General features: G+C 46.6%; 1 protein-coding gene across 3 annotated transcripts in view; it reads right to left on the reverse strand.

Moving 5' to 3' along the window:
- TLN2 (talin 2) overlaps positions 1 to 25,480 on the reverse strand; it is a 440,641-nt gene that overhangs the window by 24,845 nt on the left and 390,316 nt on the right. For all 3 annotated transcript variants that reach the window (XM_032622981.1, XM_032622982.1, XM_032622983.1), the window contains 6 exons: positions 22,298 to 22,464; positions 21,165 to 21,348; positions 17,411 to 17,536; positions 17,093 to 17,209; positions 14,695 to 14,880; positions 10,277 to 10,384 (listed from right to left, as the gene is read on the reverse strand). In XM_032622981.1, the coding sequence (XP_032478872.1) occupies positions 10,277 to 10,384; positions 14,695 to 14,880; positions 17,093 to 17,209; positions 17,411 to 17,536; positions 21,165 to 21,348; positions 22,298 to 22,464 (888 nt within the window). The remainder of the gene's footprint in view (positions 1 to 10,276; positions 10,385 to 14,694; positions 14,881 to 17,092; positions 17,210 to 17,410; positions 17,537 to 21,164; positions 21,349 to 22,297; positions 22,465 to 25,480) is intronic.

A 25,480-nucleotide genomic window follows, 5' to 3' on the forward strand; every position in this document is an offset into this window, starting at 1 on the left:
TAAGCTTTTTTTTAAGATATTGATAAGATGATTCTAAAATGTATATAAAATACAAAGGACCTAGAATAGCTAAACCATTTTGAAAAAGAACAAAGCTGTAAGTTTTAGAATACCTGATTTCAAGACTCATTATAAAGTTATAGTAGTGATCAAGACAACAGGATATTGGTGAATAGACATACAGATCAGTGGGGCAGAAAAGAGTCCAGAACTAGATTCACACATATAGTCAACTGATTTTCATTAAAGGTGCTAAAGCACCTTTAATTCAATGAGGACAATTTTTTCAACAAAGGATGCTGAAACAACTGGATAGCCATAGGTAAGAAAATAAACCTGACCCTTTCCTCACCATATGCATAGATGAACTAGAAATGGAGTATAAACCTAAATGTAAGAATTAAAACTGTGTAGAAGAAAATACAGGAGAATAACCTTTGTGATCTTAGCTTCTTAAATAGGGGACAAAACACATATATTATGCTTTAAAACTTTAAAAAGCCAGCAATCCCACTACTGGGCATATATCCAGAGAAAACCATACTTCAAAAAGACACATGCACCCCAATGTTCACTGCAGCACTATTTACGATAGCCAGGACGTGGAAGCAACCTAAGTGTCCATCGACAGAGGAATGGATAAAGAAGATGTGGTACATATACAATGGAATATTACTCAGCCATAGAAAGGAATGAAATTGCATCATTTATAGAGATGTGGATGGACCTAGAGACGTTCATACAGTGAAGTCAGAAAGAGAAAAACAAATATCGTATATTAACGCATATATGCGGAATCTAGAAAAATGGTATAGATGATCTTATTTGCAAAGCAGAAATAGACACACAGACGTAGAGAACAAACGTATGGATACCAAGGGGGGAAGGGGGGTGGGATGAACTGGGAGACTGGGATTGACATATATACACTATTGATACTATATATAAAATAGGTAACTAATGAGAACCTACTGTACAGCACAGGGAACTCAGTGCTCTGTTGGTGACCTAAATGGGAAGGAAATCAAAAAAAGAGGGGATATATGTATACCTATAGCTGATTGACTTTGCTGTACGGTAGAAACTAACACAACGTTGTAAAGGAACCGTACACCAATAAAAATTAATTTTAAAAGAAGCAGGAACTTGAAAGCTTATGTCTTAGAACTTTAAAAACATTATGCTAAGTGAAAGAAGCCAATTACAAAAGATCACACGCTATACGATTCTGTTTACATGAAATGTCCAGAATTGGCAATCTACAGAGACAAGAAAAAGATTAGTGTTCGCCTTGGGCTAGGAGTGGGGATGAAGGGAATGAGGAATGACTGCTAAAGGGCATGAGGTTTCTTTTTGGGTTGACAAAAATGTTCTAAAATTATTATTATGGTGATAGGTGTACAGCTCTAAATATAGTGAAAACCAAGAAACTGTCTTAACTGGGTAAATTTTGCCATATGCCAATTATATCTCAATAAGGTTGTTAACAAGAAGAGAATCAATCAGGCAGGCAAATGAAAGACAAAGAAGAGGGCTGGTAAAGGGTAGCAAAGTATGTCACCCCAAAATATGCCTCTTTGGCATACAGATTGCTTTGATTATTTTGAGAAAAATCAGACGTGGGGGATGCTCTGAAAACAGGAAAGTTACTCTTTTGAAAGGGTAATTCACATTTATAAAAGAAATCTCCATTTGTAAGGGTGTCTCCCCCTCTGTACCAGTAAGAGACGCCTGAGTGAAAATCACAAGAGAATCTTATTGATGATGAAGGCTCTAAAACCTGCTAACAACCTTACCCTAGTTAACCCTGCTTTTCCTGGCCACCTCCTGTAACCAGCCTCCTCCCACCACATACACCTTTTCTTTTCTTTGCCTGAAAGTGGTATTTAAGTGGGTGGCTTAGGCTACCTTGGGAATTGCCCATTTTTCCGCTGGGTATCTTTCATTTATCCATGAGGTACACCATGTGAATCAACTTTTGTTGTTCTCTTATTAATCTGTCTTATTACATGAGGTCTCCGGCAAGAACTCAGAAGAATACAGGGAAGATTATTTTCTTCCCCATACTGGGGTATAATCCTGAAAATAATTCGATAGCCTTTGCAAACATCCAGTTCATCCTAAATGTTTAATATTTTATATGTAAGACATATTTTCATTTTACTTTCATTTTTATCCGAGTTCTATCTGCACGTTTTTGTTTTCTCAACTCTCTGCCTTGCTGTCATTTTCTTTCTTTCTTTTTTTGCGGTACGCGGGCCTCTCACTGTTGTGGCCTCTCCCATTGCAGAGCACAGGCTCCGGACGCGCAGGCTCAGCGGCCATGGCTCACGGGCCCAACCGCTCCGCGGCATGTGGGATCTTCCCGGACCGGGGCACGAACCCATGTCCCCTGCATCGGCAGACGGACTCTCAACCACTGCGCCACCAGGGAAGCCCCTTTCTTTTTTAATATACATTTTTCTCCCCCCGCCAGACACTGTTATGAAAATGAAAATACAGGTGACACCCTAAGAGAAACTATCTGCAGACAATATATCTGACTGATGAAATAAAAATTCACGTTCTAAGGCAAGACAAGAACGATTTAAACATAAAACTTTTTCTCTGCCCTTTGGCCTCCTCCCTCCCCTCTAGTGTGCCTTGTGCATCTGTGTTACGTGTTAACAGACCTCCCCAACAGCAGAAATACCTGCTCAATCTTAAAGACCAATTTTTCTTCTTCTGACACCAGTCACGTAACTCCTTAGAAGATAACATTCCTTTCTCAATCCTGCAAAGGGTCACGATGACCCACCACTCACCTTTACACGTAGAAATCTTTGGTGAACTTTAGGTACAATATGAATATATGATTTCCTTAAAGAGAGCGATTGGTGCAGAATAGACTGTTTACATGATCTGGGCAGATACTATACTGGGCCGCACCTAGTGGAAGTTCTCAGCTTAAATACTTACTTATGACCTTATTAATGTTACCAGCTATATTACTTGTATTCTGCCTATTTTACAAGATCATTGTTTCCTGCATTACCAAATGTGTGACTGAGCCTCAGATAAAACTGAGGATGAGTAGGTAACTTGAAATGATTGACCAAATATATAGTTCCATGAGATCAATGCATAACTCTGGAAATGGGAAGAAGCAACCATTTCCTGGATCATAACAGACTAGTAAGACAGATGGTCCAGACGCTTTCGGTTATTATTAACAGGGTCTGGTCCAGTATTAGCACTTTGAGTGGCCTATCAATGAAACCCTTGCCTGACCTGGGAATGAGCATTCCTAGTGTCATGGACAAATTGGTCCCAAAATGCCTTCTAACCCTTGGTGGAAATTAAGATACCACCACATACCCCCTAGAATGGCTAAAATTAAAAACACTGACCACTCTAAGTGCTAACAAGGACATTGAGAAATTGGAACTCTCATACACTGCTGGTGGCAATAACCACTTTAAAAAAGAATTTAGTAGTTTCCTAAGAAGTTAAAAATATACCCACCCTATGATATAACTATTCTACTTCTAGGTATTTATCCAAGAGAAATGAAATCATATAGGTAGAAAAACTTCTATATAGGATGTTCGTAGCAGATTTATTTATGATAATCAAACCTGGAAACAACCCAAATATCCATCAACAGGTGTTCTGATGAACAATTATGACATAGCCATATGATGGAATACTACTTAATAAAAGGGGACAAATTATTGGTACACATAACAATGTGGACGGAATTGAAAATACTGATGCTGGGTGAAAAAAGCCAGACAAAGGAGAGTACACGCCCGATGACTGCTTTTATATAAAAGTCTGGAAAATGCAAACAAATCTGTAATAACAAAAAGCAGACTAGTGGTTTTTTGGAAATTTTGAAGAATAACGGATAAATTCGTCGTTTTGATTGTGGTGATGGTTTCACAGACGTATTCACATATCACTACTCAAATCATACACTTCAAATATGTGTTCCTTGTATATGTTAGTTATGCCTCAATAAAGCTGAAACAAAAGTTAAGGGTGTGGTAGGGAGATTCACTGAAATCATCAAAGGGAAGTGGTGAAAAGACTTCTGTCTTTATGTTTTAAAATTTAATTATTTATTTTAACATCTTTATTGGAGTATAACTGCATTACAACGGTGTGTTAGTTTCTGCTGTATAACAAAGTGAATCAGCTGTATGTATACATATATCCCCATATCCCCTCCCTCTTGCATCTCCCTCCCATCCTCCCTATCCCACCCCTCTAGGCGGTCACAAACGACCGAGCTGATCTCCCTGTGCTATGTGGCTGCTTCCCACTAGCTATCTATTTTACATTTGGTAGTGTGTATATGTCCATGCCACTCTCCCACTTCGTCCCAGCTTACACTTCCCCCTCCCTGTGTTCTCAAGTCCATTCTCTACATCTGCATCTTTATTCCTGTCCTGCCCCTAGGTTCTTCAGAACATTTTTTTTTTTTTTAGATTCCATATATATGTGTTAGCATATGGTATTTGTTTTTCTCTTTCTGACTTACTTCACTCTGTATGACAGACTCTAGGTCCATCCACCTCATTACAAATAACTCAATTTCGTTTCTTTTTATGGCTGAGTAACATTCCATTGTATATATGTGCCACGTCTTCTTTATCCATTCATCTGTGGATGGACACTTAGGTTGCTTCCATGTCCTGGCTATTGTAAATAGTGCTGCCAGGAACACTGTGGTACATGACTCTTTTTGAATTATGGTTTTCTCAGGGTATATGCCCAGTAGTGGGATTGCTGGGTCGTATGGTAGTTCTGTTTTAAGTTTTTTAAGGAACGTCCATACTGTTCTCCATAGTGGCTGTATCAATTTACATTCCCACCAACAGTGAAAGAGGGTTCCCTTTTCTCCACACCCTCTCCAGCATTTATTGTTTCTAGATTTTTTGATGATGGCCATTCTGACCGGTTTGAGATGATATCTCATTGTAGTTTTGATTTGCATTTCTCTAATGATTAATGATGTTGAGCATTCTTTCATGTGTTGGCAATCTGTATATATTCTTTGGAGAAATGTCTATTTAGGTCTTCTGCCCATTTTTGGATTGCGAAATATTAAGCTGCATGAGCCTTGATGGAGGGAGAAAACCACTTCTGTATACACTCTGGCTCTAAGAAAGGGAACGGCCCTACGCCAAAGCACCCTATTTAAATAAGGCAGGAGAGCAAAGGAGTTCTATTTTTATTCTGCAATTAAGTCAACATGATTTCTCATAGCAGGCAACAGACAGAATGAAATTAAAGTGCTGCTACTGGAAGCCATGGTAATTTTAACCCTGTCAAAGACCTCATATTGTGGGTAAGCAGCAATATTGATCTGTGGTCACTGCAGAGGCCAAGTGGCTGCCTCTCATCCTGCAATAGAAATCCTCCATGACAAACCAGCCAACAGCAAATGCAGAAGGCCAACATTGCTCAAATGGGCACGTCTAAAGCTTCGTAAAGCAGCTCCCAGGGCAGCAAGGACGGGGTTCTGCCTAAATTAGATCCCATTGTTTGTAGACTGATAACTGGATTCTCAAGAAAAAAAAAAAAAAAAAATCCCCAAGGAAGGGTTCTCGATTTGGAGTTTCTAAATTCCCAAAGTATCCAGCTAGGGGTCTGGGAACCCTCTTAACAGTTTATGGGACATTTGTGTTTATGTGCTGATGTTTCTCTGATGAGGGTAGGGTGAGGCAGGAAATGGGCTTTTAGCTAGCTCAAGGGGGCCCAAGATCCACGAAAGGTTAAGAAAGCTGAAATCATGATAGTTATTTCTGCCTAGACAGAGAAAAAAGGAGGATGGTATTGGTAAAGGATACAAAATTAATTATTATTGAGAGACTTCTTACAAAATAAGGATCTGAACCAAATAAGACAAAATATTATTTAACAAAATTAGTTAATTATAGATGGTAGACATGCAAATGTTGATATGGTTTTCTGTTTTAAGATTTTTTTCTAAAGTAAAACTAAAATATACAAACCAGCCAAAAAAGGTGAAGAATCCTTGGCTCTAGGATATTTGACCTGAACAAGGCTAAAGTAGCATACTTTCCCCCATGTTTTCATGTGTCCAAATTTAAGAAAAGCAGCCCCTAAAGAAGATGGCTAAACCACCTTGGACTACCTGAAAGTGATCTCAATTTATTCCTCTAAATTGTTGGACACTTCCTCCAAACCTTAATTTCTACTTTTCTCTTTCCCCTTTTGTAAAACTTGGACAATTATCTGACCTTTCTTCAGCTTTCAGAAATCTTACTAATTCTCTCTGGTCAGCTAAGAAGAGAAGTCAGCTTTACAACGATCCAGGAGGACCATCCGAAGATCTCCTGTTACAGTTCCAATGTCGGCTGACTTTCTTTTCAGGATGGAGGTACTGTGGTCATCTGATGACATGCGTGAAGACCAGTGAATGAGGAGGAGGGCAGAATGGGGCATACTGTGTGTGTGTGTGTGTGTGTGTGCGCGCACGTGTGTGAAAATCTCTAGCTTTAACTGCTTTTTTATTCACTACCCTCAAATAGCTAATCTTAGTATTCTTTCCCTCTACCCTAAAGGTAATTTCCACATAAACCTGATGTCTTCTCTAAATTGTCAATTTGGTTTTCGTTCTCTGATTCTGTCAAAAGTTCCCTCAGAAGTGAACACTAGTTTCTGTACTCGTGCGTCTCCATTTCCCTGATTTCTTTTCGGGTCTCTACCAGCTCTGTCCTAAGTGGTCTTATGGCTCATGGTCCTCGTATGTGGAACAATCTTCCTCGTATCTAGCCTCATGTTAGTCCAGATTTCTTTCAAGTCTGCTTTGGAGAAGGAGTGAGGGCTCATGGTGGGAAACGTGAGCTTATTTTCAGCTGCAGGCCCAAGGAAACTGCTAATGTCTGCAGCTTAGGGGACAGAACACTGTCACAGAGGTTCTACCATTTTCAGTTAGGAACTGGTATTTTTTCATGTTTATGATAATCCCCTGGATGTTTCCTTCCTATATTTTTATTGGAAAATACCCTTCAAAGAGTATGTGTAGGTCTCTAAAGAGACAAGAATAAAAATATGAACAAATACTTGATGCAATTTCATTCTTATCTACTTGGATGAACCATCAGCACTTGTCACCATAAAGAGGGAAAAACCTCTTTCTTGTAAAAGATGAGACAAATTCTGGATGCTGTATAAAAGTTTTCATGTCGGGCTTCCCTGGTGGCGCAGCGGTTGGGAGTCCGCCTGCCGATGCAGGGGACACGGGTTCGTGCCCTGGTCCGGGAAGATCCCACATGCCGCAGAGCGGCTGGGCCCGTGAGCCATGGCCGCTGAGCCTGTGCTCCGCAATGGGAGAGGCCGCAACAGTGAGAGGCCCACGTACCGCAAAAAAAAAAAAAAGTTTTCATGTCATTTAGCTTTTCTTCCTATTAATGATTTCGTTTTAGCACCAGCATTTTTCACACTGCAAATCTCAAAACAGCTATGGAGAAACAGGGTATTTATATTATTGCCATAATTACGAGTTACAATGACAATAACTGTAGAGGAAGATGAAAGGAAATTCAGGTGGCAGGCTTTTAACAGACACATCAACCACCACACAATCAACCAAATTCGGTTTGCAAACACATAAGACTTCGGAGTCCTGTTTCTTTAGTAAATACCAGGAAGAACTCATAACGGAAAATGCACCAGGGAAGCACACCTGGCTGTAAAGTGCAATGGCTCTTGTTGGGTCTAGGAAAAGAAGGCAGTGGTAGCTCCCCTACTGCCAACCTCTGGCCCCACATGAAACCTCCCAAATCACACGTGATGTGGGGTCTCCCTGTGGTATGTGCCCTTCTTCCTGTTCCAGAAGAACTTGCTGATTATCACTAGGGCTGATGCCTGGCACAGTAACCAAGTGGCTGTAAAGCTGGGGTCTCTGAGTGTGTATCCTGGGAATGGCTCCTAGGCCTTCCCACGGAGGCCCCGGACACCTCAGCTTCCTTTGGGGCAAAGAGGCCAACCACCCACCCACACCCGCCTCGGGAGGCCTTGTCTTCTGCTCACCAACATGGGGTGGGCATGGAGAGGGGCGGAGGTGGAGAGAGGAAGTGCTTTGGTGGATGCAACACCTGGCTCCCAGATACTGGGAGAGGGTCTAAAGGTGGCTTGAGGTCAAGAAGGGGACCCTCTGATGGTTCCTTCTTCCTTCTCCCCTGGGAGAAGGTTCTCAAGACAAATGCTGGCACCTGCCCTTCCTCATGAAGACAGAACTCCTCTCCCAGGTCTAAGCTGTCTTTGCGCAGAGGAGGGAAACCCGAGATTTTCACTCCACCGTACGCCTTGAAGGCTGCTGCCTCCTTTCCATCCCAACTTGGGGAGCTGGCGCCGCTGCAAGTGGACCCCGACGCAGGACATTCTCGTTAAACGGCTCACCAAGAGCCAATGTGTGCAGGGGCCTGCACCTACCGACACTGGCGCCACAGGTACAAACACGGGAGCGGGGAAAAAATACGATTTAACCGAGAAATGGAACCGGATGAAAGGGGTGAGGTGAGGATCCTTCATGGGAGTAATAGGAGGATGCCAGTAACAAATGAACAAGATGAAGACCAAAGCATGAGAGACAGAGACAAGGAAAAATGGGTGCTGGGGGAGAGTCCCCACTTGGGAAGCTAGGAGGGCACTGCTGCCGCAGCCCTGCACCTCTGCTCAGCCAGGACCAGCACCTTCCGGGAGGATTTTAACGAAGCGTGGAGCAGACATGATCTCAGCCATAGCCCTGGACTCCCCACAGCCTCACTTAATCCTTAATCAGCGGCTTAACATCTGAGCAAACTGAAGCCCGGATAAGACAGTGGTAATGCAACTATTTACTTGGCAGAGCCAGGATTTGAATTCGAGCGTTCTAAACCTAAGCCATTTTGCTTTCCACTATGCTTTCGAATGTCACAAGATTCCATGTGCCTAGAATAGATGGTCCCATCAAGAAAAAGATACCTTGTGGAAGCCTTGCTGGCTTCATTCTCCTTACGCTAAACTTCCTGCTATGCGTGCTCACCGGCTGAACACTTCATATCCCAACACAGACAAGCTGGCTTGGCTGGGGAGGCTCGTGCCTGCGAACGCTGACTGGCCAAGATGTTTTCTCCTTGGCCCACGAGCAATACACTGGTTTCTACTCACGAGCGTTCAGGCTTTGGGAGCCCAATGTCAGTAACCCCAGACTGGCCACTCTCACAAAAGATATTCTTTTGCGATGACCACGGTTACCTGGGCGAAGAATAAAAGTAGTGTTCCCTTAAAAGACCAGAAATGCTTAACATCAGAAGGTAATTTCAGTTTAAGGAGAAGGCAGTGAAATACTAGAATGAGCTGAGCTGGAACTTGGTCTCAGGTCTGTCATTAGTAGCTGGGTGACCTCAACCAAGGGGCCAAACTTCTTTGGGTCTTGGATCATTCCCTTGCCCTGCTAGCCTCACGTGGTTGCACAAAAAGAGATAAATGTCAATGCAGAGCAAATGAAAGGCTTAATTATCTTTGAGGTACATGTGCTGTGTATCTGAAAGTGCCCTGTTGGATCGTCTTCTTTTAGGTTTAGAAAGGAGCAAGGGCAGTGAAGGGGGTGAGACATCATCAAGTCCCTTCTGGGGTGTCTCTGACTCCCGAACAAGCTCTCTCCCAGAACTCCCCAGTTTTAAACGTGGCTCCCGGGATTAGACAGGGACAGATGTACACCACATTAACCCAGCTCCACGTGGGCACGGCAGGCTCGAAGGTCATCAGACAAATGGAACTAGACATATTCTCAGTGTGGTCTAAGCCACTGGTTCGAGGACTGGGGGAAATCACGAGAGGCTAGTAGGTCTCCTGTAGCACTGGTGACGTTTCTAACATGGATGCTGGTCTGGCTCTTCTAGGAGCCTTCCTGGCCCTTGCAGGATAGACTGGGGTTTTTCCTGACCGGACCTCCTGATCTGTTTTTAGTGGTGGCTCTGTGTGTCCCACCTGCTTCGCCTCTCACTCTGCTTACCCACTGCTCTTCCATGCTAGTCTTCCCTCTTTGGTGCAATGAGACAGCCAGGCTCCTCTGGATTCGAACTGCACCTCCCTCCAGACTACACTTGTATCTTGTGTGCTGGGGCAGTGTGATATGAGAGGCTTTTCAGCTCAGTCCAGTCCCAGCCTTGCAAGTGGAGCCTGCACGAGGCTCTAAGAGGGGTTTTCCCAAGGAGAGGACGCTCTGCACTCGGATCAGCTCTTCCCCAGCCCTGGCCTGGCCCATGCCCCTCCTCACCACCAAGACGTGCTCCAGAAGGTCCAGGTAGCCGAGGGTGCACTCCGTCCCGTACCGCAACGCTCTGGTGCGCACCTCCTCGCTGACGTCGGGGTGATAGGATGCTTGCTGGAGAGAGAAAGGAACGTCGACATCTTAAAACAGGAAGAGCCAGGTGGCAAGTGGACCAGGCAGCCAGGTGGGGGTCACTTGCCCAGCAGTGCTGTGTAGCCCAAGACCCAGAGGCAGGAGACCTGGAATCTGGAACTCCTCCTGTTTTACCTTCAGTGACCTCTCTGAGAAACCTTCCCTGCCTCCCTGGAGAGAGGAGGGGTTCTCCTCCACATTCTCCTGATACCTCCCACCTGTCTGCACTGCAGGTTCTCTGACAACACTTTGTGTCTTGCTTTTTCTAGTGCCTGGAGGGCAGACAAAAGCAAGTGAATCTGGCCCCTCTTTCCTTCCTTTCTCCTCATGCCCCCCCACCCCATCTTTTATTGAAAGGTAAGAAATTCCACGTGTGCTAAAAAGATTCATGATTGGGGCTTACAGAAGAGGCTTACAGCAGAGGGCTACAGCTTACCAGGATCAGCCTCTCTCTCTCCTGCAGCGTGAAGTATCCTGAAGAACCCTCTCTGTTCACAGGCTCATCACTCTGTGACCTGATCACCCTGCAATCACAGTGAGTCTCCTGACCAGGGCTCACTGGTTCCTGGGAACCTTCTGAGAGCGAGCTCCCCAGCACCTTCAGAGGCGCCACAAATAACCCATCTCGCATTATACACATTGAGATAAGCAGACCAGGACATATGGTTTACACAGCATCTGGTCCTTTTTTCTTGTACTTGGGCCCTGCCGACTTGAGTCATGTGTGAGATATCATTTCAGATGGTACGCCCATTCACGGGGCTGCCAGATGAACTACAGAACGTCCAGTTACATTTGAATTTCGAATAAACAATGAAAACTTTTAGCATAAGTATGGGGCGGTCTGCTTTTTATTTGCTCAGTCTGGCAACCCTACCCATTTAGCCTTTCCTCCTTCTACAACCTCACTCTGGAAAGAACTCGAGGAGACTTACAAGAATACAAAAAATAGAAAGCTGCAAATAAATCACAAGTCAGGACAAATACAAATTACACGTTAGGATAAAAGGTCAAGGCAGAAGGGGAAGCGTGACCTGCCTCCATGCTCCCTCCAGTCAAATCCCTCTCCCCAGGACTGGGAGCTGTTGGGGGCAACACCTGGGAAATTTCCGCTTACCTGACCCTCCCAAACCACCCCAAGAGGGGTGGGGATAAGTCAAGTGGCCAGTATCTGTCATTTATGAGCCTGGCTGTAATCATCTGAGGACTAACAGGCCAGGCCTTTAACCCCTCCTGCGTTTTTTTAAAATTAATTAATTTTTTATTTTTATTTTTTTACATCCTTATTGGAGTATAATTGCTTCACAATGGTGTGTTAGTTTCTGCTTTATAACAAAGTGAATCAGTTATACATATACATATGTTCCCATATCTCTTCCCTCTTGCGTCTCCCTCCCTCCCACCCTCCCTATCCCACCCCTCTAGGTGGTCACAAAGCACCGAGCTGATCTCCCTGTGCTATGTGGCTGCTTCCCACACTACTGGGCACATACCCTGAGAAAACCATAATGCAAAAAGAGTCATGTACCAAAATGTTCATTGCAGCTCTAGTTACAATAGCCCGGAGATGGAAACAACCTAAGTGTCCATCATCGGATGAACGGATAAAGAAGATGTGGCACATATATACAATGGAATATTACTCAGCCATAAAAAAATGAAATTGAGGTATTTGTAATGAGGTGGATGGACCTAAAGTCTGTCACACAGAGTGAAGTAAGCCAGAAAGAAAAAGACAAATACCGTATACTAACACATATATATGGAATTTAAGAAAAAAAAATGTCATGAAGAACCTAGGGGTAAGACAGGAATAAAGACACAGACCTACTAGAGAATGGACTTGAGGATATGGGGAGGGGGAAGGGTAAGCTGTGACGGAGCGAGAGAGAGGCATGGACATATATACACTACCGTCCTGCGTTTTAATTAGCCTCGCCCCCGTGTCTCCAAGTGTGAGGACAGAGCCCACGTCTGGTTCGACGAGACACCACTGGGGGAAGACAAGGGCTATGATGCTCCTCCAGCAGGTAACGTGCAAGGCCCTCCTTGAGAGCTGTGCGGGAGCTGCTGTTCATGGCTGGTGGCTCTAACCTGGTAGAGCCCTTGGGGAAAGCAATCGAGCAATAATTAGAATGTCACACCATTTGACCTCCTAATTCAACTTCTGGGAGCCTGCCTAAGGATATCATCCAAGGCACAGGAAAAACAGATATACCCAAAGATGTTCACTGCAGTAAAGCTGATGATTAAAAAAAAACTGCAGACAATCTAAGTATCTGATAGTGGGGGAAAGAGTATATTCATTACCAGGGTATTTTTTGGTCAATAAAGAGTCAGTTATAATGACTGCTAGTAATGCAGAAACAGTCATGTAACATTAATTGTAATCAGAGATATAAAATTGTATCTGACATAGACGTATGGACATGAAAGGAAGACCAGAAAGAAACAGACACGAGAATAAACTTAGGGTATAGGGAAGTCTGCATCCCCACTGAAGCAATTAGCGTAATCCTGTCTCTGATGAGTCAGTATGGGACCTACTGCACCTCCGTTCCTGCCTTGCTCAGCCCCAAAGGTGGTGTTCAAATATGGCCACGTGGCCCTCTGCTTGGCACAGAGGGTTCCTTCTTGACCCACCAGTAGGCATCCCTGGCTTTCTATATGTTCTTATTGCATGCCCTTTCTGGCAAGCTCACATTAGGAGAATTCCTTTACCCTTCCCATCTAGGATTGAACGACAGAACATACACGCCAGCTCTTCCAAAACTATGAGGTGCCCTGCATATACACCATGATGGCCTTCAGGCCATATCTGGCTAGTAAATACTGTTCTTTTTTTTTTTTTTTTAAAAAGAGTTTTTTTGTTTGTTTTTGATGTGGACCATTTTTAAAGTCTTTATTGAATTTGTTACAATATTGCTTCTGTTTTTCATGTTTTGTTTTTTTGGCCCCAGTGGCATGTGGGATCTTAGCTCTCTGACCAGAGATTGAACCCGCACCCCCAGCACTGGAAGGCGAAGTCTTCGCCACTGGACCGCCAGGGACGTCCCTGGTAAATACTGTTCTGACGGAGGCCGTAACCCCTTCGGGGAATTATCGCTTCTGCCAGGGCAGATTCCACTGAGCGCATCAAAACTGTACTTGTGGCCTCAGGAGAGTCTAAACTCCCCGGCCCAGAGCACTCGGTCCTCAGGACAGTGGCCCAACCCTCTTGCCGCCCTCTGCTCCCCCCCCCTCCCCCCCACCTACCCCTGTTCCCCACGCTCTACCCTCCCCCACACCCAGGAGACCAGGAAATGCGGTGCTTTTCCCCACACCCAGCCCTTCAGCCTGGCTGCCTCCCCCTGCCTCTGCCCAGGGACCCCAGCCCACCCTACCCTTGCCAAGGAACCTGAGAGGCCATCGTCCGACCCCGTACCAGCTCTGCCCACAACTCACTGCACCACAAAGAAGGGCCCTGTTGCTGAGGACACCCAGCTGCAACAGCTGCTCTTCCCTTTCTGTGGTTCAGCCCCATCTGCCCACCATGGCAGGGGGGTCATCGGTCCATCATGGAGCAGAAGTCAGGGTCCCTGGGCCATAGCTGTCCCTAGAAGGATGAGGGGCTGGGGTGGAGGTGCTCAATGGGAGGCTCTTACGGCTCCCTGGCTTAACAGATCAAAAATAAAGTGAAGGTCATAAAGCTCAGGTCTCCCCAGCTCCTTCCATGAGCACTGGCTTAGGGCAGTGGCCCCCACTGTCTCCCCAAGGATCAGAGGAGCTGCTCTAAGACGTCTGGCACAGAGAGCAAAAAGGCAGATCCCTGACGTTCTGTCTGGTTCCTCTCACTCACTGCCTCACCCAATTATGGCAACACCCCTCTGGGGGCAGAATGGCTGCTGACCTATGGAAGCAGGAAAGGGTGCAGGCTGACAAGGGGTGTGGTTTTCCTTTGAAGGGCCTGGAACAAAATGTCACACGCCCGCTTCACTACTGCCAGAGCGGCCTCCACTACAGCCCCTGGAAGAAGGTGTCTGCCTATTCAGGAAGAACTGAGAGGTAAAGTGGGAGGGCCGGTCAGCAGGCCTACTCCATGCCCTCTCAGACACAAACCTGCCCGCAGAGTCACCTCCAGGGGCTGATGGGCACACCTGCCTTCCCGCGTAGCCTATTACACACACAGGTTAAGGTACCGAGCGGCTCCCTTCTACACGTGGCCAGTCCCTCCCCCTCTCCAAACTGAACCCAACAGCTCAACCGTGACCGAACACTACCCTACCCACCCCAAACAACGCCAAGGCCTTTACCTTGCAAGCCGTCAACATATCTGACACGGCCTTCCGGCTCAGGTTGGCGGTGGCAATCACGTCCTCCTGTCGACACGAGTTCCCAGCTGCCACGGCTTTGGCTGTTGCCATGGTGATGCCTTTGGTCATCCTGATGGATTCTTCAGGTGATGATGTCTTTTCAGGTACCTCTTTGGACTGGAATACCTGGAAGTTAGAAATCGAAGTGCTGAAAAAATCAAAAAGGGAAGGACAGAAATATGCCTCCCCTACCGGCTGCGGCTCAGTGTCTGAAAACCAAGCCAGCCACAGGAAGAAACCGTCAAGTGGCAGGAAATTAGAAATGTGAATACAGTAATATCATTCTTGCTTTCAAGATTCCGGCGTGCATAAGCCTCACACACCTGTACTCGGCATTCATGGGGACAACGTGGGGAGGGAGAACGATCCACGGCATTGACTTGTTTGCCTTTGGAAACTGACACTCAACGTGTATTCGTTACCCCGCTCCACCGGGGTGGGGTACGGGAGGCACTGTGCGGCTTCCCAGTTCTCCTGGCCCATTCCTACTCCTGCTTCGGTAGTTCCCAGAAACTCCGCAGCCCAGATGCTGGTTCCAGGGCACGACTGACCTGGATGCATTACTCTGGACTCAGTTCTCTCTCTTTAAAAGGGTGTGGGGCTGGGGGAAATGAAGCGTTCAGTTTCTTCTCTTCTTAGCCTTTCTTACCAATATAACTGCCTAATTGTATGGAGGCGTTCAGGTCGAGTGTGCCACGTTGACACTGTGAATTATTTAACCACACCCACCCACCCACCCACACACACACACACACACACACACACACACACACCCCTTTAGAGAAGCTGAAATAAATTAGCCATGGTAAGTGAATATCCCACTTTAAAGTTCCACCTGCCAGCCAAGCCAGCCGTTTCTGCTTCCAGCCCATCTGCCATGGTTCTACCATGAGTGATGGGTGCCCTGGCTGTCCCTGTACATGAGGAATCCCGAACCAGGTGGGGCTGCTCTGTCTTCTGCCCTAGGCAGCCACGTTTCAGCAGGGAAGTCTTCCTGGAAGCAGAAAGGAGGACCCAGCCAGCATCCCTGCCATGTGCCAACCACTGTTAAACATCACTACTCCCCTAAAAATGAACAGCTACCATCAGGCCGCCCAGGACCACCCCTGAATGCCGCAGTAGAATGAACGTGGACAGAGCTCTCCACACTAACGTGGGTCTTGGGACACATGCTCCTTTGGAAACCTCCTGTGTCCACGAAAATGCACAGTCTGGGTCAATTCTAAACCACATCGGTATACTTAGGTCGACCATGTGTCTGTAATTTCCCAAGAGAGCTCCAAATTTCAAATTGCTTCCGTTGCCACCATTAGGCCCACCCACACCTGTCAGAATGTGTGTCCAGACTTTTGGTAAGAAGCCCCCAGCCCATGCAAGCAGGTTAGCGCCAGGCAGCAGCCTTAAGGCCTGTATTTTTTAGTTTCTTCTCCATGTGAGAACTAAGCACAACACCAACCAAGGTCGGATTCATTAAAAACAGGACAAGAGAACCCGCGCCTCTACCAGCAAAACCCAACAGAATTGCTTGTCTCTACTGCTGCCCTTCAGTGGCTTGTGGCCCTCACAGGTGACCCTCTAAAGACGCCTCCTTCCAAAGAGGAAGCTTGAATCAGACCCTCCCATTAAAAAGAAATCTTCAGTTTGAAACTGCTCATTTTCAGCATATTTCTATTTCTAGGGATAAGGATGATTCAATCCACCATTGTCTCAGGATCAAAAGAACAGGAGACAATCACAGTATATCACCAGGACACCCTCGCTCTTACGACGGTGGAACAAGGTAAGAGTGAACATGGGGTCAGCGTCTCTGAGATCAGGACACCTCACACAGAAGGAAGCCTGACGTTAAAGGGAAGTGTCCCAGGTAAAGGCAATCCAGGTTTCCTAATAGCCAGCCTCAGACTCCCAAATCCGTACGTGTGCAGCAGCGTGAGCTGTTGCCAGTGGCAACGGGAATCAGCAGGGGCTACGTGGCTGCACAGTGTACACACCGTTTAAGCTCAAGGCGAGGGCAAGCGGCTACACTGAATTTCCCTTTACCACAGGACTCTTCTGTAGCACTTTCGTTTCACGCTGCAATTTTAGTGGGATTAAACCTGAATGGTCCCAAGCCATACATTAATTCATTTAATTACAATTACAAATTGATCCTAGCCAAACTCAGAAGTCAGTTTCACGTGGGGTCTCCAAGATACAAACGTACCAGCAGGCAGGCAAGTGGGCTTCCCTAGCTCAGGTGTTCCGGGTAAAACCTCTTTATGCTAGAAGTCTCAGAGAAGCTGCACTGGGGTCAGCTGCTGGATGCGGAGCCTGAGGGAGGTGACCAGTGGCTCCTTACCGTGAGCTCCTGCTTCATGTACTCGATGGTGGCCTCAAGCGCCCGTGTGCCCCGGGTGGCCTCGTCCTCCACCGCCTTCACGGTCTTGAGGAGGGAGGTGACATTGGTCACCATCACCTGCATGGGAAGAGATGTCAAGAGAAAACAGGGAGTGCGCTGAGGTCCCATCCCTCCTTTTAGTTCCGGATCTAATGCCACGAGTACCAGCACCTCTATGTGAGAAAGGAGCTCAGATGCACATCCTCCAATAATCTCGAGCGTGCATCTCTCACTACAGCACCCCTGGCACGCTTGCCCCTAATTGGGGCTCCACTCTACCTTGGCAGCCCCCTTGAGCTGGTACATGGAGGGGTCATCGGCGGGCTTGCTGGCAGCTCCCTTGGTAGCACCAATGAGATCTGAGAGGGCCTTAGCCACGTCTTTGATGGCATTGATCAACACCACCTGAAAGACAGCATGGGCCCAGGTGAGCAGGCTGCCCCAAGAGCACAGTCCAAGAGCAGGGCTCTCCATCAGCAGCTCCCAAGCCTGCAGCACAGGAGAATCCCCAGGAGCCACCCTTGGAGACCCTGATGCGAGGCTGGGTGGAAAACCAGATTGCAGACTTGAAGAAGCTCCCTAAGGAAGTCAGATGCCGAGCCAGAAAGCGGGACCCCGCTAGATTTAGCATATTCAGAAACACTGCCTAGCTGGCGGCTCTGCTGACCAGCTGCCTATGAAAGGATGAGGGCAGCTGAGCAGACACCCCGAGATGCCATGCCACGCACCTGTGCCCGGAACTGGTCCCCAAAACCACTGAGAACAAAATGCAAGCCTCCTGCCCTGGCCTGCAAGGCCTCCGTGGCAGCCCACCTGCGTCCCCAGACTTGGTTCCTGGGATCCTGACTCACTCAGCATGTTATAGGCATTTGGGTCTGTCTTTCTTCCCTGTTGGAAATCCTCCCTCGTTCCAACCTCGGGGCCTCTGCTCTTGTTCCCCTCTCTGCCTGGAACCCGGCTTTTTTCACCCTTCAGGTCTCAGCTCAAATGTCATGTCCTCAGAGACCCTTCCTGACCACTCTAGCTATAAGCCCACCCCCACTGAAACTCCCTCAGCTTGCCCTGTTTTATTTATAGCACTTAGCAGTATGTGGAATTACTTTATTATTTATTCACTTATACACCATCTGTCTTCTTCCTCGACTTGGATGGAAGCTGTAGGAGGGCTGGCCTGGTCTTCTGTCTGTTGTGTTCTGCACTCAGGACAGGACCTAGAGTGTAGTGGGCACTCAGCAAGTACTCACGGAATGGGTGAACATACAGATGTGTACCCATGTAACACTGGATGGAACACAGTATCTTCACTCTTCTAACTGAACAGAGACCACAGGCCACTTCTTCTGTGTGTTAGACTTGGAATCTCAAGTACCAGGCATAGTTAGGAATTACATGATATTGGGTATTACATTTAAGTTTTCTGGGTCCAGCAGCTACAACAACAACTCCTACTTCTAAAACAACAACTTCCCTTCGTTGAGGGCAATGTTCCAGGTGCCGAGCCAAGCACAATGCACATTATCTTTTTTTTTTTTTTTTTGCGGTACGCGGGCCTCTCACGGTTGTGGCCTCTCCCCTTGCGGAGCACAGGCTCCGGACGCGCAGGCTCAGCGGCCATGGCTCACGGGCCCAGCCGCTCCGCGGCATGTGGGATCTTCCCGGACCGGGGCACGAACCCGTGTCCCCTGCATCGGCAGGCGGACTCTCAACCACTGCGCCACCAGGGAAGCCCCACATTATCTTATTTAACCCTCATCACTGCCATTTTGAGTGGGAACTACGTTGCTCGTGTCCACACTGGCAGAGGCTGGGAATGGCAAGGTTGGGATTCAGACTCTGGTCAGTGTGATCACAAGGGCCACGGTCTTCACCTCCACACTGTATTACGCTCTATGGCCCTGGCTCTTCATCTACAAATGGGGTGAGCAGTGCCAGCCCTATCCATTTACTGCACTGCTGGCAGGATCAACTGAATAATGGACGTGAAAACGTCTTAGAAACTCTAGCGTCCCAGAACCTGCAAGCACAGCCATGCTATGACTGCCCAGCCTCCCAACCCTCCCTGTCTCCATCCCGTGGCTTCTCACCCACAGGGTGCACTGGATCTCTGCCAACCTCTGAAACCACAGGGCAGGTCGGGCTGTGACGGGGCTCGTGAGGCGGGGCTAACAACGGGGACCACCACGGGGAGGCGCAGCGGGCAGGTGTGCTGCCGACACCTGGCGTACACTGTCCCATCCTGGGTCACTGCACAGCGACCAGCGAGTGGGCACACTTTTCTGAGGGGACATGTCCCACGGGCGGTCTCAAAAGAAGTTGGGCCCTAGGACATCTGGACCATTTGGGAGTTCGAACCTCTAAGCAATTCGATACGTTTCTCTGTATCCAAAGATTTAAATCCTCCCAGCTGATTCATTCCAAGTTGAGCCGGACTAGGGGAAAGTGTGGGTTCCATCCCCACTGAGGCGTTTTCTAGCTTTTCCTTCCTCTGTGGGGGTAAGAACAATACCCAGGCAGACTTCTGTGAGTGTTTCGCATTCCGGAGGCAGCCAATCTGAGCTCTGATGTTATCAAAGAGAAAGCCAGCAGAAGGAGTAAAAAGCCAACAGACGGGATGTTTCCTTTACGGAGCTCCACTCCAGCGGAGGACATCAGGAAGGGAAGGGTCACAGCCGTGTGGGAGCAAAGCTGGTGGCCCTGTGCTCACCGGAAAGTAGCTGTCGTCAACCCTGGCGCTGGATGGTAGGAGGTTCTCTCTCCAGTGTTGTCCAAATGGGCCGAATAGGCTCGTTTACTGAGTATGGTTTAAGCAGTGAAAACTGAAGTGTTTACCACACTGCGGTTGAAATAGCAGAGGGATTTTTAAGTTTTGCACTCGGGAGTGGGGAGAATCCATCAATGACGGCCACGGTTGGCTGTTAGTTCAGCAAGAGCTGAACTGCTCTGTTGGGTATCTACGATGTGTGAGAGCAGTGCTTGGTGTGTAGGTTTCAAAGATCAATAAACCATGATTCCTGTCCTTGAGGAGCTGATGGTCTAGGCTGGGGAACCAAGGACCAGGTAGGTCCTGGTCCTTGGTTCCCCAGCCCAGGTAGCAGCGAAGTGACTAAATCCAAAGCAGAGAGTCACAGAGCGTGGAGTCCTTCCCTGGCCCTCAGCTCCTCTCTCTGTCCTCCCCTTCAGAGCCAAACTTTTCAAGTGGGCGTCTATACACCCTGGCTTCCTTCCTTCACCCGCATCTGGCCACTGCTCACTCACAGCCCTGGCTGGGTGGCCACTGCCTTCCAAGGCCCTGGGCTTGGCTCTCAGACCTTTGTCTTTCTTGCTGCCTTGGCTGCATCTCTGGTGGGTTGCAGCACTCCTTCCTCTTCACATCAGGCCCCTGGCTTTCCTCCTACCAGCGGCTGCGGCTTCTCAGTCTCCTTAGGTATCTCTTTCTCCTGAAGATGGTCCTAAAGAGTGGATTCCTCAGCTCTGTCTTGATCCCTTCTCCTCTTCCTTCCACAGAAAGTGGATGCAGTCACTGTCTATCGGCCAATAACCCCTACATCCACATCCCCCAAACTGAGCAGGCTCAAGCCTACACACTTGTTCTACCTGTCTCTCTGGAACTTCCAATGCAACACGCTGCAAACCGAACTCACCTGCATCTCAGCCTGGGGCAGCCCTCCCTCCAGGGAGCCCCAGCTGGGTACATGAAGCCACCATCCATTCACTGATCTAGCCTGAAACGCGCAGTCCTCCCGGCCTCCCCCCTCTCCCTCATCTCCAAACGCTCATTGCGTCCAATCGTTTACCAAACCCGGCTGAGTCTTCTTTACAGACTCCTCTCAAATCTTCTGGCTTACCTCCATAGCCACGGCCACACCACAGTCCATGCCACTATCCTGCCTAGATAACTGCTTCCTACCAGTCCCCAAACCACAGACGCACCCAGGCACATGTTGTCCACACCCAAAGTTCCTATTTTGCCTTTGCTTTCTTCTGAGGCCTGGCGCACAGTGTCTGTGGGACCACGAGGCCCGCCCGTACCTACCTGGGTCTCGGGGTCGTCAGAGCCCAGGCTGGCGGCCCCCAGCTTGACCACCTCGGCGAGCTGGGTGATGGTGGCTGCCGAGGACTGGGCTGCCTGGGCCAGCTTGTCTGGAGTGGATGCAGCCCCCGAAACCAGCAATTTCGTGTCTTCCACCAAGGCCTTGGCGGTCTTCAGAATATTCTCCCTGAGAAAGGCGGGAGAGCGTGGGGAGGAGGAGAGACAAAGGGCAGAGCTTGGTCACTGGTAGTTAGGAGGAAAAGAAACTCCTCTAGGGGCTTTTGTTAAAGGGCGTTGAAGAAGAGAGGTGATGCGTTTCTCCTCCCTTAATAGGAGGCTCTCATCTTCCATGTAAGAGAATTAGGAGAGAGGAGAGGAAAGTCAGCCCAGAATTCACAGAGTCGATTAACGGTAAAGCTTCAATTAAAGATTCAGGCTCATCAGTTGGGCCCCCTCCCCCTGCCCTGTAGCTTCTTCCCTGTGGTTCCCACTATCCCTGAAAATACTTCATAGTTACAGAGACCTGTGAGGACACATGGGTCAGGGGACCTTGCCCTGGACATCACAGCCCAAGGGGCTGGGTTCTGGAAGGGGTGACAGGGCACTGGGACTCTCCTCCCCTGCCCAGTCCTGGGGCTGAAGAGAGAGGAAGAAAGGTGCTGGACATGTGGCGAGGATATGTGGGGTCTCCAGCAGCAAACGGAGACCCTGGTACCAGCCTCTGAAGCAGAGTCTCAAGAGTCTAAAGAGCCCGGGAGAGACAGCCGGCTCGGAGCTTCACTGTTCACTTAGGTAAGAGCTACATGCCTGCCTGGGCCACTACCAGTCCAACTAGGGATGGTGAAAAAATCAGGGGCACAGCTTTTTAGCTTAGGAAGCAAAAAGATCAAAAACCTATCCCCTGCTGGAGCAGACTGGATTTAGACTGTGAGAGGCAAAGCTGGAACACACTCTGTCTGCAGTTGAGAAAAGGCACTGATTTTGATTACGTGGGTCACTTCCCCCACTTGAGCATCCTGTTGAAATCAAAATGGATAACCACATTTCTGGCTCTTGGGCAGCATCTCCAAAGTCCATCAGGCCATAATGAACCTCTCCCCATCCAGGAGCCCACAGGACAGCCTTCACTCCCATACCTGTGGTCTGCAAAGGTCTCGTTGTTCTCTGCGTTCAGGGTCCCTGCAGTCGCAAACATGATGGTGGTGTCCAGGTCGGCGATGATCCCAGACACAGCAGTGGCAGCTGTGATACATGCCTGGGTCCCCTTGTTCCCAGCTTGGAGAGCTGATAGCACCAAGGACACCTATAGGCAGAGAGGAAATGTCAGGGGGTGTGGAAGATGGAGAAAATATAACCCATAGGTTTTCAGACTACAAAAAAAAGGCAACACTGCAAAGAATGCTCAAAAAATAGAAGAGGAGGAAACTCTTCCAAACTCATTTTATGAGGCCCAAATTACTCGGATACCAAAACCAGGCAAGGATACAACAAGAAAATAAAATTACAGGACAATATCCCTGATGAACACAGATGCAAAAATCCTCAACAAAATATCAGCAAACCGAACTCAACAATACAGTAGAAATATCACACACCATGATCAAGTGGGACTTATTCCAGGGATGCAAGGATGGTTCAACATCCACATATCAGTCAATGTGATACACCACATTTACAAAATGAAGGGTAAAAATCATACAGTCATCTTAATAAATGCAGAAAAAGCACTTGACAAAATTCAACAGCTGTTTATGATAAAAACTCTCAACCGAGTGGGTATAGAGAGAACACACCTCAGTATAATAAAGTCCACATACAACAAGCCAATAGCTAACATCATATTCAAAGGTGAAAAGCTAAAAGTTTTAGACAAGAAATAAAAGTCATCCAAACTGGAAAGAAGTAAACCTGTCACAACCTGCAGATGACATGATATTATATGTAGAAAACCCTGATGACTCTATATAAAAAAAACAAAAACAATTTAGAATAAATGAATTCAGCAAACTTGCAGGATACAAAATCAATAAACAAAAATCTATTGTGTGTCTATACACTAACAACAAACAACAGAAAGAGAAATTAAGAAAACAATCTCATTTACAATCGCATCAAAAAGAACAGAATACTTAGGAATAAATTTAACCAAGGAGGTGAAAGACCTGTATATTGAAAACTACAAGACATCAAAGAAAGAAACTGAAGAAGGCACAAATAAATGAAAAGATATTCTGTGCTCATGGATTAGAAGAATATTGTTAAAATAGTAGTTTGGTAGTATAAAACACTACCAAAACCAGTATGCAATTCAATGCAATTCTGATCAAAATTAAAATGGGGGCTTCCCTGGTGGCGCAGTGGTTAAGAATCTGCCTGCCAATGCAGGGGACATGGGTTCAAGCCCTGGTCTGGGAAGATCCCACATGCCATGGAGCAACTAAGACTGTATGTCACAACTATTGAGCCTGCGCTCTAGAGCCCACGAGCCACAACTACTGAGTCCACGTGCCATGACTACTGAAGCCCGCACGTCTAGAGCCCGTGCTCCACAAGGGAAGCCACCACAACGAGAAGCCTGCACACCGCAACAAAGAGTAGCCCCTGCCCACTGCAACTAAAGAAAGCCTGTGTGCAGCAATGAAGACCCAATGCAGCCAAAAAAAAAAAAAAAAAAAAGTAACATGGCATTTTTCACAGAAAATGAACAAACAATCCTAAAATTTGTATGGAACCATAAAAGATGCCAAAGCAATTTTGAGAAAGAAGAACAAAACTGGAGGCATAATGCTTTCTGATTTCAAACTATATCACAAAGCAATGGTAATTAAAACAGTACGGTAATGGCATTAAAAAAGACACGTAGATCAGTGGAATAGACAGTCCAGAAATAAACCCATTCATATCTGATCAATTAATTTATGACAAAGGAGCCAAGAATATACAATGGGGAAAGAACAGTCTGTTCAATAAATGGTGTTGAGAAAACTGGACAGCCACATGCAAAAGAATCAAACTGGACCATTATTGTACACTATACACAAAAATTAACTCAAAATGGATGAAATATAAGACCTGAATGTAAGACCTGAAACCCCTAGAAGAAAATATAGCTGGTCACTTCTTTGACATAGGTCTTGGGTCTTTGCAATGAATCTGACACCAAAAGCACAAGAAACAAAAGCAAAAATAAACAAGTGGGACTATATCAAACTAAAAAGTTTCTGCACAGGAAAGGAAACCACCAACAAAATGAAAAGGCAATCTACTGAATGGGAGAAAATATTGATATGTGCAAATCATATATCTGGTAAACATATAAGAACTCATACAACTCAATAGCAAAAAGAAAAAAAAAATCTGATTTTAAAAATGGGAAGAATATCTCAATGGATATTTTTCCAAAAAAGATACACAGACGGCCAACAGGCACATGCAAATATGCTCCACATAGTTGTCAGGGAAATGCAAATCAAAACCACAATGAGATATCACCTTACATCTGTCAGAATGTTAATTATCAAGATGAAGTAACAAGTGTTGGCAAAGATGTAGAGGAAAGTGAACCCTTACACACCTTTGGTGGGAATAAAAATTGGTGCAGCCCTATATGAAAAACAGTATGGAGGTTCCTCAAAACATTAAACATAGAACTATCACGTGATCCCACAACTTTACTTTTGGGTATTGATTCAAAGAAAATGAAAACACTAACTCAAAAAGATATATGTGCCCCCATGTTCACTGTAGCACTATTTACAATAGCCAAGACAAGGAGAAAACCCAAGTGTCCATCGATGGATGAATGGATAAAGAAAATTTGGTACATATACACAATGGAATATTATTCAGCCATAAATAAGAACGAAATCTTGCCATTTTCCACAACATGAACGGACATCAAAGGCATTATGCTAACTGAAATAAGTCAGAGAAAGACAAATACTGCATGGCCTCTCTCTTATGTGGAATCTTAAAACAAAAACAAACACCAAGCTCATAGATAGAACAGACTGGTGCTTGCCAGAGGTGGGGGATGAGGGGTAGGAGAAATGGGTGAACTGTTTTCGTTTTAGTCTAAATAAATTGAATAAAAGTGAAAAGAAAACAAAAAAACAATCAAACTCATAGAAAAAGAGGTCAGATTTGTGGTTATGGCAGGGGGGTGGGGTAGGGTGGGGTGGTGGTGAGATTGAAGGAAGGTGGTCAAAAGGCACGAACTTCCAGTTTTAAGGAAGTCCTAGGGATGCAACGCACCACATGATCACTATAGTTAACACTGCTTTGTGATCCTCATGAAAGCTGTGAAAATCCTAAGAGTT

The sequence above is a fragment of the Phocoena sinus genome, chromosome 2 (genome assembly GCF_008692025.1).
Source record: "Phocoena sinus isolate mPhoSin1 chromosome 2, mPhoSin1.pri, whole genome shotgun sequence".
In the NCBI taxonomy this organism is placed as follows: Eukaryota; Metazoa; Chordata; class Mammalia; order Artiodactyla; family Phocoenidae; genus Phocoena; species Phocoena sinus.